This window comes from Psammomys obesus, unplaced genomic scaffold (assembly GCF_907164565.1).
Source record: "Psammomys obesus unplaced genomic scaffold, mPsaObe1.curated_primary_1811, whole genome shotgun sequence".
Taxonomy (NCBI): Eukaryota; Metazoa; Chordata; class Mammalia; order Rodentia; family Muridae; genus Psammomys; species Psammomys obesus.
Genome location: NW_026593286.1, coordinates 29,871,864 through 29,892,998, shown reverse-complemented (window position 1 = coordinate 29,892,998; position 21,135 = coordinate 29,871,864). Strand labels below are relative to the sequence as shown.

The following is a 21,135-nucleotide window of genomic DNA, read 5'->3' as shown; positions in this document are numbered from 1 at the left end:
CATGTAAAAATCTGTGCTGAGTACTGGGAACAGGCTAATCCTCAGAGCTCACTAGCCAGCCACTCTAGCCAGTTGGTAAGATCTGGGTCCAGTAAGAGATCTTATCTCAAAAAATTAATTAAAGTAAGCTAATAGCACATGCAAATAATTTACAAATGCTTAGCTGATACTGCTTCCCAAATTACATCTGGTTTTTAGTGAAAGAGTTTGTGCTGATAATGTATTAAGGATTAGTTCAGAAGCATTCCTGTGATTCTGTTAACTAAATATATAAGTGCTGTTATGTTTAGAATTATTTTGAACTAATTTTTTTTTTCAGACTGGCTCTCATGCTGTAGACTGCATTGGCTACATTGGCCTGGAATTCATTCTTTATGCTAGACTGGCCTTGTACTTGGGAAAGTCCTGCCTCAGCGTCCCAAGTTGTGGGGGTTTTTAAGGCATTAACCTCTATACCCACTATATGCTTTGACTTTCCCTTTCTCTCTCTCTCTCTCTCTCTCTCTCTCTCTCTCACTTGTATCCCCCTATAACTCCCTCTTGTCTCCTCCCAGTCCCCCCTCCCTCCCTATTCTCCTCCCATGCCCCTCCCCTAGTCCACTGACTGATAGGAAAGGTCCTCCTCCCCTTCCATCTGACCCTAGCCTATGGGATCTTATCAGGGCTGGCTGCATCATCTTCCTCTGTGGCATAGTAAGGCTGAACCCCCAGGGGGAGGTGATCAAAGAGCCAGCCTCAGAGTTCATGTCAGTAAAAGCCTTTGTACCCCTTACTAGGGAACCCACTTGGAAACTGAGCAGCCTATGGGCTTCCTCTGAGCAGGGGGTCTAGGTCCTCTCCATGCATGGTCCTTGGTTGGAGTATTGGGCCTAGGGTTTTTGGCTCTGTTGGTCTCCTTGTGGAGTTCCTATCCTCTCCAGGTCTTTCTAGCACCCTCTTCTTCAGTAAGGTTTCCTGCACTCTGCCCAAAGTTTGACTATGAGTCTCAGTATCTCCTTTAATACCCTTCATTTTCAAACATGTAACTTACATTACCTTTTTGTAACAAATTTTACTCAGCAAATTTTGTGTCTTTAAAATTCTTTGTTGGTGCTGTAGTTGAACCTAGAGGCCCTGAGCATTCCAGGGAAGCCCTCTGCCAATAACCTGTATATCCAATCCATATGCCTTTGCTTTGAAGTCTTTTATGATTGTATTTAATTTACTTGCAATCTTGTCCTGGTGAGATTTTATTTTCAATAAATGTAAACAAAATGATACTGACAGCAATGATAATAGTATTTAACTTGTGACAACAAACTTAATTATAGATTATCATCATAAAGATAATAAAAGTTATTTTCAAATATTAAAGATGAAGAAAGAACAGCTGTGGTCATGTGGAAGCTTGAAGGGAGCTTAGAGGCTTTTGTTCTGTGCTTCCTAGTTTTCATCCAGTAGACTATTGTCTTTCAATCCCACATGCAGGTTTGACTGTGCAGATCGGCAATTCCATTCCATCCCTGCTACCTGGCAAGCGCTTATGGATAATACATATGATGTTAAAGAACTTATTCCTGAATTCTTCTATTTCCCAGAGTTTTTAGAAAATCAAAACGGTAAGAAATAGGGGATTTAGATTTTTATTCAGTAGGTTCTAATGAAAAATCCTAAAAACAATTTTGAGGGCATTGTTTGTAATAGTACATAATTTATTTAAGGTTTGTGTAGCTACTCAGTGACAGGACTTCACTTGTACCAGGGAAACGACATACAGAGCCAAGTCTTACTTTCTAGAGAAGTGATAATAGGAGACTAAAATATGAGTCAAATTTGAATTCATAAGAGAATTCAGAGTACAGTCTATTAGAGACACAAAAACTGTTGTACACTGTCATTACGAGACTCTGAGGTAAATAAGGTGATAATTTGGATCAAGATCTGTGATCAAACTCATGTTTTTAAGAATTATCATTTCAACATATTGACCAGTTTATTTATATATTTCCTATTTATAACTGCTTTCATAAATTAGTGATCAACTTGAGTAGTTAAGGAGAGACCGTGTAACTCACAAAGATACAAATGTTCTTTTCCCTTTTAACGAAGACTTCTGCTGACTCCTTATTTGGAATGTACAACAGGTGCACATTTAAAATAGTTGCTAACTCATTGAACTTTTTGACAAAATTAGGTTTTTGGAGTAGAGATGCATGATGATAATTAAAATTTAAAAGTATTCAAATATTTTTCTATAGTGTTATTTTATTTATATATATATTTATATAAATATATATAAATATATATTTATATATAATATATATTATATATATTAGTCTGTGTGATGCTAGAGATTGAACTAAGAATCTTGTACACACAGTTGGCATACACTCTACAATCTAACTGCTTCCCTAGCTTTACATTTGTTTTTAAAGTACAAATAAATATGCTACATGATGTTGGGAATGTTTTATGTAGATTGTTAGTCATCTGTTGGATTGGAATTTACTAAAGCCAGTGGGTACCTGGGATAGGAAGAGTGATTGTGCTGAAGTTGAATGAAAATCTTAAGGTATTCTTTGCTCCACAATTCATGATATTTATCAAAGGTAATTGCTGTCCTCAGCCCTATGGTCTCATGGTCCCTATGTATAACTGTAATTATCTAATTGTTTGATAGAAACTTGGGCATCAGAAAACAAATATATCATCTAATAGGAAAAATTTCAATAAAATCAATACAAACTGCACAATAAAATTTGAGGTGTTTTTTTTTTATTCAAGTTTAGGAATAATTTAGTTTCAGGTTGTATAGTATCATCATGGCCAATTTCCTTCTGTATTTTCACTGTGTTACACTGAGTATTTTGGCTTTGTGTTATAGCCAGTCCTTACCATTGTTACAAGTAACAAGTAGCTTAAGTATGGCAGAGACAACAGCGTCTTAGAAAGATGGGCACATTGATGGCTGTGTCCTTTCTTAAGTATGACTTATAACTTCATTCTCTAGAACCGTGTCCAACTACTAAAGTAATTACATGAAAGACACATGACCTTTAGGGCAGAAATTAATGTGCAGATGAAATGAAGGTTCTACAGTAAGTTTAAAGGGAGATGGCTGTGGAGTGGATAGAGAAGAATGGCTGCTGCGTAGTGATCACTTACCAGAAAGCCTGGCGTCCTGTGCTCCCTGTCATTCTTGGGCCATTGAGCCTTCCCTAGACTTGGGGAGTGTGGTATTTCAAGGCAGCACGCTGAGACTTCAATACTGGTAGACTTCCATACTGAAGACTTCCTTTTGAAGGTCTTTTGTGTTAATACTTTCGATCTCACAGTTTCTGAATAAGAAAATCTCATACTTGAGAAATGGGAAGTATCTTTGTGGAATAGTGGCATGTAATTATTCTTCTATAAAACAAAACTGAGTGAGTGAGTTCAAGGTATAGGTTATACTATGAAGTTCTTTTTTTTCTTTTTCTTTCTTTTTTTTTTTTTACTATGAAGTTCTAATGAGCAGTATTTTGTAAATTGGCCATTAAAAGGACCATTATTTATTTTTAGTTAATCAGTATTCTGTTTTGATCCAATTAAAGTGAAGATTGAAGTGCCTTCACTGTTCATTTTTTTGTCATTTGCATTTGTGTGTGCATGGAACCCATGTCTATGCACTTATATGTGGATGAGTGTGTGTGTGTGTGCATCCCCCAACATTTACATGTAGAGGCGGGAAGTCAATGTCCTTTTGAGATAAGCTGGGTTGGCTGCCCAGCAGCCCACTAGGATTCCTGTGTCTCTCCAGTTCTGTGGTTACTGCATGAGCCACTGTACCTGGCTTTCCATGGATGATGAATATTCAAATTCAGATATTTGTGATTGAGTAGCTAAAATTTACCTACTGTGTCTCCCTACTTTCTCTTTCCCACTTTCCGAAGAAAAAGAGTTCTTACTCTGATATGCCTTCTAAAAATGAGTTTTAAAATACTTTATGTAGTTTAATTAGTGAATAAAATATACTGCAATAGAGAAATTTTTTCTAGTTATGTGGTCTCTTTTATATTTGAATTTCATCGCTTTTTAAAATTTAAAATGTTCTGATGTTTTTATTTTTTAATGTGTCTTAGAATTTAATTTGGGTCATTTACAAGTTTCCAAAGAACTGGTAAATGATGTCATTCTTCCAAGATGGGCTAAGTCAGCTGAAGATTTCATTTATAAACACAGAAAAGCTCTGGTAAGATTTCTGTTGCATCACTACCAAGTCTAATAAAATATAGATGTGTTTTTTAAAGATAAGTTAAACTGTATTTTTTCTAGATTAATTTGTTACCTGTTATATATTACTGCTCTAGATTGTACAGTATGGTATTTTAATTTTAGGATATAAATCTTGTCATACCATTTATGAATAAAATAGTAAATAGAGGTTTCTACTTTTTTAAATAATAGTTTATAATAATGTATATGTAAGTCTAATTATAAAAATTATCAGTGTCATAAGTTTTTAATATCTGATATATAGAATATGAAATTTCTTATTTAATCAACTCTTAGCGTTTTTTTTTTTTAATTGAAAAGTTGTAGACAACTACTACAAAAAGAACTGCAAAATGCAACTACAAAAGTTGCATTCCATGGCTCTTGTTAACTCTGCTAGATTTGGGGAGATGTTAATAGTTTTTTTGTGTTGTTTTCTTTCCCCAGTGGATTTGGGTGCATTTTGGAATTTTTGATTTTTGGATTAGGGATGATCATGTGGTAAATCCTCTACAACTATTTTAAAATGTGTGATTATCCACAGTCTGAGTTGGGCCTAGTGGCAGTTCCTTAGGAGGATGAAGCCTGAGTTCATGTCTTTGAGGCCAGCCTTAACAACATGGTGTGAACTTGTCTGAAACAAAACAAACAGCAACAAGCGAACTCTCAAATGCTTGTGGCCCAGATCATTTTGCATAAGGGGTCTCCAGCCTGTCTCAACACTCCACTTGTATGTGTGTCTTTAGAGGGGTTGCTCTCTGTTTTCCCAGCTGGTGTAACTCAGTAGAATAGTTTGCAGTTTCCATTTTTTAAAAATCAGTTCATCATGACTACGTTTCTTAAGTTTTCTGAAAGATTACCATAGCTCCTAATAAAACCAGCCTAATCCAAAATATCGCTTTAAAAATCTTACTAGTTTTTAGGTAAATTTTCAACGTGGAATTGAAGGAGTAGTGAGAGTTAGTTAAACGTTGATAATTGTGTTACTGTCCAATAGCACACATTTACCAAGCCGTATTCCCTCAAAGAAAAACATGTGTACAAAAGTTTTTGCCTGCATGGGTGTCTATACCCTATGTGTGTACAGTACCCAAGGACGCAAAAGAAGGGGTCAGATATCCTGGAGCTGAAGTTACAGACGGTTGTTAGCTTTCCTCTGGGTTCTGGGTGTTGAACACCCTTTCTTTCTCTAGAAGGAAAACCAGTGTTCTTAATTACTGAGCCATCTCTCTGGCTCCATACCCTTTTTAAAAGCGGAATTTAGAGTATAGTTACAGGATACCTATATTAATTATTAAATTTGTTCTCTTTTCAGGAGTCTGAATATGTTTCTGCTCATCTTCATGAGTGGATAGATCTGATTTTTGGCTACAAACAGAGAGGGCCAGCTGCAGTGGAGGCACTCAATGTCTTCTATTACTGTAGTTATGAAGGTATAAGCTTAAATATTTCTTCTCTGGTAGTATTTCAGTAGAATTAGTGTTTATTTGTTATACGTGATATTTGAGCCCACATACATACATAACATGGGAAAGACTATATCAACAAAATAGCTTTTCAGTTGGAAGGTCACAAAACTGCCATTGTGTTTTTTAATAGTAATTTATAATAGTGTGTGTGTGTGTAAATCTAATTATAAATGACAATTGTAACATGCTTTTGGTTTCTTATGAGAAATCAAAGTTTCTGTTGAATCAAATTTTTGTTTGCTTATTTGTTTTTGTTTTTGATAGGGTCTCTCTACATAGCCCACTCTGTAGACCAGGCTGGCCTTGAGCTCGAAGAGATCCACCCACCTCTGCCTCCCAAGTGCTGGGATTAAAGGAGTGCACCACCAGTACCTAACATCGTCTTCACTGAATTCTACACATTATATTTTTAATAAATTTTGAAAGAAGGCGTTTAGAATTACCAGTAATATATTTTTCAAATAACATTAGTTCAACATCGGAGCTGTTATTTTGTCTTTTTTTTTTTTTCCAGAGCTGAAGACCAAACATTAGAACTGTTTTGCAGAGAAAAATGTTCTGTCTTTTTAAATCTTTTTTTGTGTGTATATGTATATGATATGTGTATGGGCATATAAGAAAGTTGTCAGGCTGTTTTCCTCAGTGGTTCTTCCTCTTATTTTTTACAGAGGATCTCTTACATGAACCCAGACATGTGTGCACACATATACACACAAATACACACAAATAAAAATAATGTTTTTAGAAAATTACTTTCTGGTGACATAAGTTGAAGACTCACATTTTGTTTAAAATGTGTTAATCAGTCCTTGATGTATTAATCAGCGTCATGCTGGTGTGTTTTTTGTCAATGGTGAGTTAATTACTTATTGTTTTAGGTGCTGTAGATCTTGATGCCTTAACAGATGAAAAGGAAAGAAAAGCCTTAGAAGGGATGATTAATAATTTTGGGCAAACACCTTGTCAGCTGTTAAAGGTAAATTAAATACATTATCAACAGCTTAGAGAAGTAGTTCTTAAGCTTCCAACCATAAAATTATTTTTGTTGTTACTTCATTTCTGTAATTTTGCTAGTGTTATAAATTGTAATGTAAGTATTTTTGACATAGGGGTTTGCCAAAGGGGTTGCAACCCAGAGGTTGAGATTCACTGGCCTAGAGAATGATGTTTCTAAGTATTCTGAGACTTGAAGAAGAGTCACGTCTTAGAGTATGTAATTGATAGGGCTTGATTTATATGACTCCATTTATCCTGTAAAGTGCTTATGTAATTGGTAGAGAGGGATATCAAAGTGAAATCTAGAATTGAATGTCCAAAGCCTAATACAACTGTTGTTCTTAAAAGTTTTAGTTCAATTTAAAAGTTCAAGAATCATTGTCTAGAATTTAGGAAAAATTTATATTAACCTGTCACTTAAAAATAAGTAAATTTGATTGTTCCTACCTTAACAAAAACACTGAAGTCAGATCCAGTTATGAAGTCAGATGTTTTGGCACCTACTTGTCCAGATACTCAAGATGCTGGAGTGGGAAATAATGAATTCTAGGGCAGCTTGGGTAACATCTGAAAAAGTTCACTCATTTGTAAAAGGTTTCCCTATGCATGTACATTACCTGGATATGATTCCTAGCCATAAGGGGAATTTGCATAGCCAATTATTCATAAGTCACAAAAGGATTTATATTTACTCAAAAAAAACCTGATTATTTTAAATTTGTAACAACCTAGTAGCATAATATCTAAGCTCAGGTTTATAATTATATTTCAACTTTTGGACTGTTTTGTAATTTCTACTGTTCCATAGTGATGATTTGCATGGAGTGTTGAAATGGTCCCAGTAGAGACCATAAAATCCAGGAGGGCCTGGGCAGATGTCCTACAAACCCTAAAAGACCAGAAATGCCAGTGTCCAGACTACTATAACCCAGCAAAGCTTTCAGTCACCATTGATGGGGGAAACAAGATATTCTACGACAGAACCAAATTTAAATAGTATCTGTGAACAAACCCAGCCTTAAAGAAGATACTGGAAGGAAAGCTCCCACCCAAGGAAGTTAACTGTACCCAAAAAACACAAGATATAAATAACTTCACTACAGCAAAACCAAAAGTAGACATACACACACACACACACTACTACAACCAATATCAAAATAAAAGAATCTAACAGTCATTGGTCATTAATATATCTCTACATCAATGTTCTCAACTCTCCAATAAAAAGACACAGACTAACAGAATGGATGTGTAAACATACCCCGTCATTCTGCTTCATACAAGAAACACACCTCAGCCACAAAGATAGAATAGACATTACCTGAAAGTAAATGGCTGGAAAAAGGCTTTCCAAGCAAATGGACCCACGACGCAAGCTGGGGTAGCTATTCTAATATCTAATAAAATAAACTTTCAAGCAAAATTAATCAAAAAGAAGGACATTTTGTACTCATCAAAGGAAAATTCCATCAAGAAGATATCTCAATATCTCTGAACATCTGTGCCTCAAATACAAGAGCACCCAAATTTGTAAAAGAAACATTAATAAAAAACTTAAACCACACATAGATCCTCACACATTAATAGTGGGAGACTTCAACACCCACTCTCACCAAAGGACAGGTTAATGAAACAGAAACTAAAAAGAGAAATTGACACAGATATCATGAATCAAATGGACCTAACAGACATCTACATAACTTTTTCACCCAAACACAAAAGAATATATCTTCTTCTCAGCACCTCACGGAACCTTCCCCAAAATAGACCATATAGTTGGTCACAAAGTGTAAGCCTCAACAGATACAGGAAGATTGAAATAATGCTTGTATCATATCAGACCACCATGGTCTAAAACTAGACCTCAACAACAACAGAAATAACAAACTGCCTACACACACATGGAAACTGAATGACATCAGGGTCAGGGAAGAAATAAAGAAACTAGAGACTTCTAGAATTCAATGAAAATGAAGGCACAACATGCCCAAACTTATGGGACACAATGAAAGCACTGCTAAGAGGAAAGTTATAGTACTAAGTGAAAGAAAGAAAGAAATTGGAGACATCTCATACAAGCAACTTAATGGCACATCTGAAAGCCCTGGGCGGGGGCGGGGGGGAAAGAAGCAGACAGACCCAAGAGGAGTAGACAATTTGAAATAATCAAACTCAGGGCTGAAATAAAAAAATTAAATTAGAAACAGAGAACAATTCAAAGAATCAATGAAACCAAAAGCTGCTTCTTTGAGAAAAATCAACGAGATAGACAAACCCTTAGCCAAACTAACTATAAGACAGAGAGACACTATCCAAATAACAAAATCAGAAATGAAAAGGGTGACATAACAACAGACACTGAGGAATTCCAAATAATCATTAGGTCTTACTTCAAAAGCCTATATGCCACAAAATTTGAAAATCTAAATAAAATGGACAACTTTCTTTATAGAGTCCACTTACCAAAGTTGAACCAAGATCACATGGACAAAATAAATAGTTCTGTATCCCCTAAGGAAATGGAAGCAGTCATCAAAAGTCTCCCAACCAAAAATAAAGCCCACAGCCTGATGGTTTCAGCACAGAATTCTACCAGATCTTCTTCAAAGAAGAGCTTATATCAGTACTCTTCAAACTATTCCACAAAGTAGAAACAGAAGGAACATTACCAAACTCAGTTTTATAAGGCTACTGTTTTCCTTGATACCTAAACCACACAAAGACCCAACAAAGAGAATTTCAGACCAATTTCCTTTATGAATATTGACATAAAAATACTCAATAAAATACTTGCAAACTGAATCTAAGAACACATTAAAGATATCATCCACCATGACCAAGTAGGCTTCATCCCAGGCATGCAGGGGTGGTTCAACATATAGGAATCTATCAATGTAACCCATTATTAAACAAACTGAAGAAAAAAAAAAAGATCATCTCCTTAGATGCCAAAAAAGTGACAAAAAAAAATCCAACACCTGGTCCTGTTAAAAGTCTTGGAGGCACTATAGGCTAGATAGGAAATATTTGTCACAAATAACCAATGACTACTTAAAAGAAAAAAATAAGAAATTCTAAACAATTGGTAAAAGCATGAAAAAAAGTTCTAACCTGGACATAAATGGTAGGAGTACTATCCATAAAGTGAAACTTTAAAGTAGGAATGAGATGTCCGTAGAGAAGATGAGTGGTAAATTTGCTGGGGGGACTAGGATGAGCCACAGCTTGGAGTTCTTAAGAGCATGATAATGCATTTGATTGTAGCACAGTCCACTATGTATGACTGAACACTAACATGTTTTCATTTAACTGAATTTTTAAAATTATTTTGAAGGAACCACACCCTCCACGATTATCAGCAGAAGAAGCGATTCAAAAGCAGACCAAAACAGAACTTTCAACCCTAAACCTTTTTCAACACCTCCCTGAACTGAAGTCATTTTTTATAGAGGTAATACCCAACTTGGTGATATCAGAGATCTTTCTCCAGTTCTGTATACTATAGTTAATTTGTTTGTGTTTATGTACATGTATGTGCAGGTGGGCTCATCCGTGCCTGGAGTTGTACCACTTTTTGGTGTGTGTGGGAAGCCAAAGCTGAGCTTCAAGTATCTTCTGTTGCTCTCTCCACCTTATTTTTTAAAGACAGAGGCTTTCACTAAACTAAAACCGTGCTGTTTGGTTAAGGTAGCTGACCAGTGGGGCCTAGGGTTTCATCTCTTATCACATATCTTTCACCACCAGTGTTGGCTTTATAGGTGCGTGCTGCCCCACTCAGCTTTTTCTAAAATGGGTACTGGGGCCCTAACACAGTTTACTAACTAAACCATCTTCCCACTCCAATTCATTCAATTTTAATGAAAGAAAAATATTATAATATGATGCTTCAAAGAAAATGATATGTATTTGTGTGTATCTGAATGAGCTATGTGCATTCTGCATGCAGAAGCCTGGAGGCTAGAGGTGGATGGAGCTACAGTTAAAGGTGGCCAGGGCTGCCTGATACTGGCTCTGGGTTCAAACCTGCCCCCTCTGCAAGAGCTCTTAACCACCAAGCCAGCTCCAACCCCAGCCCTGGACTTTTAAATTACTTACATTGTAAGCTTTTCTTTGCAGCTAAGTGGTGTTCTGAACTCTTTCTTGGCTTGCTTTCTTGACAAGTAAGAACAAATAACAAATAACAAATTCAGAGTACTTATGGGCAGGGCATGGTGTACATGCCTTTATTCCCTGAACTTGGGATGCAGAGGCAGGTGGATGTTTTAAGTTCAAGGCCAGCCTGCTCTACCTAGAAAATTCTAGGCCAGCCAGGATTACATAGTGAGACCTGTCTTACAAAAAAAAAAAAAAAAAACTTCAAAAGTATTTCTTGTAACAATTGAAATATTGTGTACAGTGGTGATATTTTAATAGCTCTTAATTATATCTGCTTATCTATAAAATATATCCCAATCATAAGATTGTTAATTGATAGTGTTAGAAGTAAAATAGTAATTAATGCTATAATTGAAAGAGTGCTCTCAGCTGGGCAGGGTGGTACAAGCCTGTAATTCCAGCTCTTAGGGAGGCAGAGGCAGGTGGATTTCAAGGCCAGCCTGGTCTACAAAAGAGTCCAGGACAGCCAAGGCTACACAGATAAACCCTATCTCAAAGAAGCCTCTTCAGGATGAAGTTTTCCTTCAGTGCCTCTGTGGATCTGGTTTTGTATAACTTTTTTTTTTTTTTTTTTGTGGAATGTCTTATTTTCTCCATGTGTTGTGATTGAAAGTTTTGCTGAGTTTCTGTGCTGGCGTCTGTGGTCTCTTAGACTCTGCAGAATATTTGTCCAGGTCCCTCTGACATTAAGAGTCTCCATTAAGAAGTCAGATGGACTACTAATAGGTTAGCCTTTATAGTCTAAGGGACTTTTTCCCTTGCAGCTTTTAATATTTCTTTGTTCTGTATGTTTAGTATTTTGATTATTTTTACTGAGAGGACTTTCTTTCAAGTCCAGTCTGTTAATGTTCTGGATATTTCTTACATCTTGATACACATCTCCTTAGGAAATTTTTCCTCTGTGACTTTGTTAAAAATACAATTTGTGCCTTTGACCTGGATTTCATCTTCATCCTCTATTCCTATTATTCTTAGGATCCCAGATTTTCTGGCTGTGTTGTGTCAGGAATTTTTTAGATTTAACATTTTCTTTGATCAAAGTATCCATTTCTTCCTTGTGTCTTTAATGCCCGAGATCCCTTCCATCTCTTATATTCTGTTGGTAAGGCTTGCCTCTGAGGTTCCTTTTTGAAGTTCCTGTTTGAATTCCTAAATTTTTCATTTCCAGATTTCCCTCAGTTTGAGTTTTATTTATTGATTCTATTATTACTTTCATGTCTTGAATTGATTTGTTCATTTTTTCCAGTGTTTGTGTTTTTGTAAGTTTCTTGAAGGATTTGACTTATTTCTTCGTTAAGGGCCTCTATCATATTCATAAGGGCTATTTTAAGTTAATTTGTTTTTCTTGCTCCTCAGCTATGTTGTAGTACTCAGGGCCTGCCGTGGAAAGGTTGCTAGGCTCTAGGGGGAGATGTTGGTGTCTAGGCATCTGGGAATTTTGGAAGACTGATTCTAGGTGCTGGTATCTGGTCTTGTTTCTGTTGAGTGGGTGTTTTGTTCCTTGGTTTCTGTTTGCCTCTCTGGATTTTTAGGAGAGTGTGGTAGCTGTGGTTTTGTCTGGTAGGAAATTCTTCTAGGATCCTGATAGGTGTGGCTGCTGGGGTTCCAGGTAAAATGTTTTTTTAGGTATTGGGAGTTGATGGGGATAGACAGCAGAGTGTACCAGAGTCATCTTGGTCCTCTGTAAATGAGGCAGAGAGTGAGGAGAGGCTGCAGAGCTAGGTGGTCTGCTGCAGAGCTGGGGTGAGGCTTAGCAAAGGAGGGAGAGGTGGCAGTCTGCAGGGAGTGCCTGCTGGGGTTAGAGGCTGGGACACAGCAGTGAGTGAGAGGAGGGAAGTTAGGAGGGGAGCATTTGTGTGCCGAGCTGGAGATGGGGGCCGGGGTGGAGGGAGCATGCTGCAGGTGCTGTGTTGCAGAGCTGGGGTGAGACTTGGGGGTTGGGCATAGAGGAGCTGAGGTCTACAGTTACCGTGCATGCCTCCCTGGTGGCGTCCCAGATGACTCTTGACTCACAGTGTGAAGAGAAAAGCAGTTTTTATGATTCATAAGTTATATTGGATTTTATAACTTACTTAGTTCTTATAGACCTCTTAGAATAATACTTGATACATGGCATATATCCAATAATGTTGTCTACAGTAAATACTAGCTATCGTTTTTGAATTATAGCCACATCAGCAAATTATGTTCAAATTACTGTTATCCTTTTTTTAAGGCCTTTTAAAAAGATTTTGTTTATTTTATGTAAGAGTGCTGCATCTGCATGTATGGCAGAAGAGGGCATCAGATCACAATGTAGATGGTTGTAAGTCACCATGTGGTTGCTGGGAATTGAACTCAGGACTTCTGGACGAGCAGCCAGTGCTCTTAACCTCTGAGCCATCTCTCCAGCCCCAAATTATTCTTATCTTATATGGTGATAAGGTGATGATAATTGTCTCCTTAGAATCTTCTTTACCTTTGAATCATTTATGATATTCATAATCTAGGACTTTCAGAAAGTACCTCAGTTAACAAAATAGATTGATGTTTTTAATGTCAAACCCAAACGATTTTCCTATAAATTATAGACAACTTTCTTATTTAACTTACTCTAAGCATATTCTTCTGCATTATGTTTGTGTCAGTATAGCAAGGGACAAAGAAACATCCTAAATCTCTCTCTGTTTTGAATGATATCTGTTCCTAGGTAGCCATATCTGGTCACCAGTATCGGAACAGATGGTGATAGGTTTCAGATGATTAAAATGTGCTAAATACTGAAACAGGGCAGATAATTCCTTTTCCACATTTTATAGTATATTATTACAGGAGAGTAAAATGAAGTATTGTAGGGGTCTTTCTTGTTTAAAAAAATTCAATAATTTATACCTAATAAATATGAGCAGAAACAGCCATTAAATATCTTTTATTTTTCAGGGAATTAGTGATGGTATTCCACTATTAAAGGCCATCATCCCCAAAAATCAATCTCGTTCTTTCATGTCTCAAGGCAGCCCTGAGTTACTGGTAAGCTGATGTATACCTCTTTCATATTGCATTGTCTGTATCTTTTCAAATTTAAATTTATTTATTTTTTGATTAATTACAGTTTATTCACTTTGTATCCCGGCTGTGGCCCCCTCCCTCATCTATTCCCAATCCCACCGTCCCTCTCTCTTCTCCTCCCATGCCCCTCCCCCAGTCCACTGATAGCCACCCTTCCCCTTCCATCTGACTCTAGCCTATCAGATCTCATCAGGACTGGCTGTATTGTCTTCCTCTGTAGCCTGGTAAGGCTGCTCCCCCCTCAGGGGGAGGTGATCAGAGAGCAGGCTTCTAAGTTCATGTCAGAGACAGTCCCTCTTCCCTTTACTAGGGAACCCACTTAGAGACTCAGCTGCCATGGGCTACATCTGTGCAGGGGTTCTAGGTTATCTCCATGCATGGTCCTTGGTTGGAGAATCAGTCTCAGAAAGGACCCCTGGGCCCAGATTTTTTGGTTCTGTTGCTCTCTTCTGCCTGTATCTTTAGTTTACCACGTATATGTGTGAGGATGTGCACATGCTGGCCTGCATTTGGAGGTCAGAGGACAGTGTGTGTGAGTTGATCCTCTTTTCCATCATGTGCGAAGATTTAAGCTTGGGTCCTCAGGGTTAGTAGCAATTGCATTATCCTTTGAAGCTATCTCATTGTCCCAATTAAATTTTTTAAAAGAAAATTTTAGGTATATTTTTGGTATTGATATGTACCACATGCATTTTTGGTTTCTGAGGAGGTCAGAAGTGGGCATCAGATCTTCAGAAAGTTGAGTTAAAGATGTTTTATGAGCCACCATGTGGATGCCAGAATTCAAACCTCAGTCCTCTGGAAAAGCAGCCAGTGCTCTTAACTACTGAGCCACTTTTCCGTGCCTAAAAGAGTATTTTTAAAATAATCAAGAAGGCTGGAAGGATAGCTTCATGGTAGAATACCTGCTTAGCATGTGTGAGGCCCTACTTTTAACCCTCAGAATTACAAAAAAGAATGGACAAATTCTTTATGAAATTAATTTCATTAAATATATATCTCCTGTATATATTGCTTGTAAGTAGTTACTGTAATTATAACATTTATCTGGAAAAATAAATACATGAAAATAACTAGGAAACATTGTCATAACCACAATAACAATACTCAAAACTAATACTGATTTTATTAAGGTTATACACCTAGGGAATTTCAGTGAATGTTTTGCATGAATTTATATTTAATCTACCCAACAGCCATGTGAAATAGGAACTATTATTTACCTTTTAACAGATAAGAAATTAAATCTCAGAAAGACCATGCGCCAAATCATAGAGCTAGTGAGTAAGGATATGAGACTTTGGCACATGAACTAAAACTGGGTTTGTCTTATTCTAATTTTGTAACTTAAGCATGATTGAATTATGCTGTAGCACAGTAGTAAATAGTAGAGAGGGCAGAATTAGATTGCTTTTTATGGTATGTATCGTGCTTGATTAGAAAAGAATAATAGAAATAAATATAATAGTACTGATTATAGTTTTTACCTTTAAGATTCTGTAGTTTTCAACTTCAAAATCCATATAATTTTAAGTTTCCTAAATCTGGGGATGGCTAGCCTGTTCTATAATTGAAGGAGTGACAAGCCTTTCACTTTTAAAATCAAGAATGGGCTAAGACTGTCACTTCAGGGACATTGTAACAGTTCGTCAACTCTACTGATTTGTTCTAGATTATGTTTGTGGCATGCTTTTTGTGGTAAAAGTTAACCTTATTAACAGTAATGGTAATAACCTGAGAAATTAGAAGGAAAAGAACTTGTTAAAGAAGACAACTTTTCTTATAATAAGCTGTAAATAGGTTTTTCCACTTGATTTATTTAAGATTTGGTTTCATGTATCTTACAGTATTCCCTGAATAATAGGTGTTAAATTCTGTGAGCCTCTGGTTACTTTTAGTCACATTCTTTAATCTTTTATTTGAATTTTCATATATTCTTTTTCAGGTAACAGTAAGCATGAATTATGTCATTGGAACCCATGGATGGCTACCATATGACAGAAATATTTCGAACTACTTCACATTTATTAAGGATCAAACTGTGACCAACCCCAAGTAAGTAGCTGAACACTTACAGCAGAACAACTCATGAATTTTGTGTTTGTTTGCTTGTTGTTGCTATTGTTGTTGTTTTGAGACAGGGCTTCTCTGTGCAGCCTTGGCTGTCCTGGACTCACTTTGTAGGCCAGGCTGGCCTCAAAGTCACAGAGATACGACAGCCTCTGCCTCCTGGGTGCTGGGGTCACAGACGTGTGCCACCACTGACCAGTGATTCCTGTCATTTTTAAAGTAGTACTTGGAGACACCAATTTTTATTCTTTCTCACTTTCTATCTCCTCTGTTTTCAAGTTATACCTCGACAATGTTTGATATTCAACATTAACTAATTTCTCTTTTAACAAAATGGAATAAAATATTACTTTAGGAGTGGTAAATTATCATATTATTCTTCACTGCTTGCAAATAATCTTTATTTGGGTTTTTTTGTTTGTTTGTTTGTTTTTGTTTCTTTTTTCTCAGACAAGATTTCACTGTGTAACCCTGGCTGGCGTGGAATTCATGCTAGAGACCAGACTGGCCTCAAACTGTCCTCTATCTGTCTCCTTAGTGCTAAGATTAAGCAGTGAGTTGTCACCTCATCTGAGAGATATTTTATAGTTGGTAATAGTCTAAGTAATCTCTTAAGGCAAAGTAAAATTCAGTTGTGTTTACAGAGCTCAGCGCACTGTGAATGGTCCTTTTGCCCCAGGGCTGGAAATCACATCCAAACTGTTTGTAGTGTCACATGATGCGAAGTTGCTCTTCAGTGCCGGACACTGGGATAATAGTATCCAAGTGATGTCACTTACCAAAGGAAAAATTGTCTCACATAACATCCGACATATAGGTAAGAATTAACTTTCCCCAAAACTTGTATAAAAGTGGCACAAACTCCTGTTAGGAATATTTATTGTATGGGGGGTACATTCAAGCACCATATAAATTAAATATAATTTCATATTACATTAGATTGTATTACAGATATAATGATTTTGTAACCACATAATAAAACATTATTAACAGTAAAGTATGAAAGATAAAATTGTTGAATATATATTAACCTGGTATACCTTAGTATTTCAGGTCTCGGTTTAAGAATAAAGGTTTTTTGGGTTTTTTTCAATAACCCTGTTAGATGAGGGTGGCAGAGTCTGCTGCTGACTCTTCACTGGTGATTTCCAAGTATTCCTTAGTGCAGCTGATTGCAGAGCCTTCTGGAAAATTGATTTTTATATTACGAGTTTGTAACATACTATGTACTGTCTTTCTTATTTATTCAGTTATGGTGTGTGTATGAGTGTTTTGCCTGCATGTTTCTCTGTGCACCACATGTATGCAGTGACTGCTGAGGCTGGAAGAGGTCATCAGATCCCCTGGGTCTGGAGTCACAGGTTATTGTGAGCTTCCATGTAGGTGGTTGGAATCAAACCTAGGTCCTCTGGAAGAGACTCCCATAAAATCATAACTGCTGAACCATCTGTCCAGACCCTGTACTGGTTTTCTTAAGGATACATTCCATTAGATAGTCATTTTCAGTGGGAGGAAAATGTGATAGGGTGAGAGAGCGGAAAAATAGCAGCATTACTTACGAACCCCTCCTCAGTGTCATGTCTCACCCCAGAACGAATGGTCGCCGTGACAGCTCTTAGATGACTGGCCCTGGGATGACCTCTGTTATTCGCCTCCTGTGTTTTTGTTACATTTGTTTTGTGTGGGGTGCACACGTGTGTGCCAGGAGGTTAGAGGACTGCTTGCAGAACTCAGGCCTCTGCTGCTATGTGTGTACAAAGGGATTAAGTGCAGATCACCAGGCTTGGCAAATTCCTTTACTTGCTGAGCCATCCTGCCAGCACTGGCTTAGTAATAATTTGAACATTTACTGGAATTGCTCTTAAAGTCCTGTTCTGTCAAAACATATCCATTTTATTTTATTCTTTCTTCAAACAGATATTGTGACTTGCTTAGCTACAGATTACTGTGGATTATACTTGATTTCTGGTTCCAGGGACACTACATGTATGATATGGCAAATAACACAACAGGTAATAATCACAAAATTTATGTTCTTGGACTGGGGTAATGAGTATTTCTCTGGCAGTAAATGACATTTTGAACATTTTTGTATTCTGTTTTTTGAGTTCTGCCCTGTCTTAAACACCACTCTAGATTTTTTGCCTGATTCATGGCTTTGTTCTCTAGTAGTTACCAAAAATTACTCCTTGCCAGCTTCTCTAGAAAAATATTAAGTTGGCATAATAACATTCCCTCTTGTTCTCTCTGGTGGAACTGTAGAAATGACAGATGTCCAGATGTTCTTCCTCATTGTTGCAGTCTTACCATGATATTGGTTTAGACAGTTTTTTTTTTTTTTTAATATAATAGTTTCTAAGTTTTCTATCCTGCTAACAGGCTGTCTCCCATTCTAGTTTCTCCTCTGCTTCTTACTTTGTATGTTATAGTATTGGTAGTTTAGATGTTTTATAAGGCTTCATCTGTGGCTCAGTAGGAAGCAAGTATTGTGTATCAATCAATCTTTTAAAGTCTCTTTTAGAATTTTGTGGTGTTCTTACTGAAAATTGTTCTTACCTAAGCATGGTGAATGATCACAAACATAAGGCCTAAGTAAGCTTTTTTATTTTATTTTTGAGATTGTAATTTAAGTACACCTTTTCTCCTTTCCCTTTCCTCCTTTCAAACCTTTCCGTATATCCCTTCTCACTCTCCTTCAAATTTCATGGCCTTTTGTTTTATTAGTCATTGTTACATATGTGTATGTATTTAGATACATACATATTCCTAAATATAACTTGTTGAGTCCATATAATACTACTTGTATGCATGTTTTAAGAATCGACTGTTGGGTGCTGGATTGGTGCGGACTTCCCTGGGAAGGACCACCTCTCTCAGCTTTCCTCAGTTGCCTGTTGTTTTTTGTGTAGTGTCCCATCCAGTTTGTCCATTGTTATTGTCCTTGTTCAGTTCCCATTTGGGCAGGTGAGCTGGTGAGACTTTATGGGTATAGCTTCTGATGTTACTAAAAGACACAATCTCACAGCAAACTACCCGATCCTATGGCTCTTACACTTTCAGTGGCCCATCTTTTGCAGTGATTACTGAGACTTAGGCATGGAAGTTGTTTTATAGATGTTTTTGTTGAGGTTCGGCTCCACAACTCTGTATTTTGATTGCTTGTAGATTTTTGCAGTGGTCTACATCTGTTACAAAGAAAAAATTCCTTGAGGGGTGAAGACTATACTTGTCTGTGGGTATAAGAGAAAAAGTTTATAGATTATTGTTAGGGATTGTGCTGGTTTAGTGAATTGGTGGTAGATTCTCCTCTAATAACCATGATAAAGCCTGGGCTTTGTAGTCACTTCAAGGCCAGTCTGATTTACATAGCAAGACTCTGGCTCAAAAATAACACATAACAAAAACTTGTCTCAAAAAAAGAAAACAAAAAGCAAAAAAAAGAAAAAGAAACATAAAAAAGAAATTTTGTCACATTAACATTAATTTCCTATGTTGGCATTTTTTAGTTTTTCTTTTTTTATATGTTAATTACAGTTTATTCACTTTGTATCCCAGCTGTAGCCCCCTCCCTCATCCCCTCCTAACCCCTTCCTCTCTTATCTCCTCCCATGCCTCTCCCCCAATCCACTGATAGGGGAGGTCCTCCTCCACTTCCATCTGACCCTAGCCTATCAGGTCTCATCAGGACTGGTTGCATTGTCTTCTTCTTTGGCCTGGTAAGGCTGCTCAGTATTGGCATTTTTATAATTATTTCTACATAGAAAATACCCTCTCATTATTTGTCTCATACCCTTTTAATATCTTTAGATAACCCTTTAATCACTTTATTTCCATTTGTGTACTGTACTATGCTACATTTATTTCTGAGTGTCATATTTTTACTCCTATTTTGATATTTTTAGAAGAATTTTCTTTCTGTTGTCGATTTTGAGACAAGGTTTCTTCTCTGTGTAGATGCACTTTGTAGACTAGGCTGGCCTTGAACTCAGAGATTTGTCTACCTCTGCCTCCCCCAGTGCAGGGATTAAGGGTGTACACCACACATCTGGCTGAATTTTCATTTCCTGCTGATTTTTACTACTTTGAAGAAAGGTTGTACAGTGATTGATTGATGTATGGTTATTTTATTTTCACTAACTTTACCACAGTTTTAAACTCATAGGTATTGACATTTTTAGATTTTCTGACTCTTAAATTGACTATGTCATCACGTGATCTAGAAGTGATGGTGACTTTCCCTATTTTCTAATATATTATTTTATTTGCTTATCCTATTACATTATTAGCTAATGCAATGAAATAAAAACACGTTAGTCAGCATCTTGTCTTACGTTTGATTTTGATTGAAAATGTCTTCACAATTTTGCCTTTTGATATAGTGTTTGCTGTCAGTTTTCATCAATATTATATTTTATATTCAGTTATTTTTCTTTTGCTTATTGGTAACTTAATTTTAATGAAATGTGAAACTTATTTGAAGTTGCAAATATAATACATTGTTTCTTTGTCTTAACATCCTCAATATGTGTCCCCTTTTAGCATCTTTATTTTTCTTACCTATTTAAATATTGGAAATACTTCCTATCCACTGAGCACTTTCATGTGCGTCTTCCAAGAGCAAAGGCTTTCTTTTTAAATTTATTTATTATTATTTATTTACTATGTGTGGGTGTTGCACATAGGCCATGGTACACGTGTGGAGGTCAGAAGACAACTTTTGGGGGGCACTTCTCTTCTTCCACCATAGGTGGTTCTAGGGACCAGACTTAGGGCATCAGGCTTGGTGGCCACTGCCTTTACCCACTAGTTCATCTTGACAGCCCCACCACTGTGTGACTGGTGAAATGAGAATGTTTAACATTTGCACAGTGCTCTTAATCTGATTTACACTTTTTTCTCATTTTGTTAGTATTACCACTATTGTCCTCTGTGCAGTTACTTTTAGTGTTTCCTTTTCTTTTTCTAAATGCAGCTAATCTAGAAATTTCTTAGGTTTGAATTGCATTGAAGTCCTATAATAAATTAACATTATTCATTTTTGTTATTACAACATTTTACTGGTGTTTTTTTTTTTTTTGTTTTTTTTTTTTTGCTAGTACTATAGTTTTATCTCTCATTTTTAAAAACAAGGCCTCCACCTCCCCCTGAGGGGGGAGCAGCCTTA

The 21,135-nt window shown here is 36.7% G+C and overlaps 1 protein-coding gene across 4 annotated transcripts in view; it reads left to right on the top strand.

The window, feature by feature from the left end:
- Nbeal1 (neurobeachin like 1) overlaps positions 1-21,135 on the top strand; it is a 144,376-nt gene that overhangs the window by 109,244 nt on the left and 13,997 nt on the right. For all 4 annotated transcript variants that reach the window (XM_055616358.1, XM_055616356.1, XM_055616357.1 and 1 more), the window contains 9 exons: positions 1,468-1,598; positions 4,101-4,210; positions 5,549-5,666; positions 6,581-6,678; positions 10,033-10,149; positions 13,773-13,862; positions 15,847-15,956; positions 16,616-16,788; positions 17,889-17,983. In XM_055616358.1, coding sequence (XP_055472333.1) covers positions 1,468-1,598; positions 4,101-4,210; positions 5,549-5,666; positions 6,581-6,678; positions 10,033-10,149; positions 13,773-13,862; positions 15,847-15,956; positions 16,616-16,788; positions 17,889-17,983 — 1,042 coding nt within the window. The remainder of the gene's footprint in view (positions 1-1,467; positions 1,599-4,100; positions 4,211-5,548; positions 5,667-6,580; positions 6,679-10,032; positions 10,150-13,772; positions 13,863-15,846; positions 15,957-16,615; positions 16,789-17,888; positions 17,984-21,135) is intronic.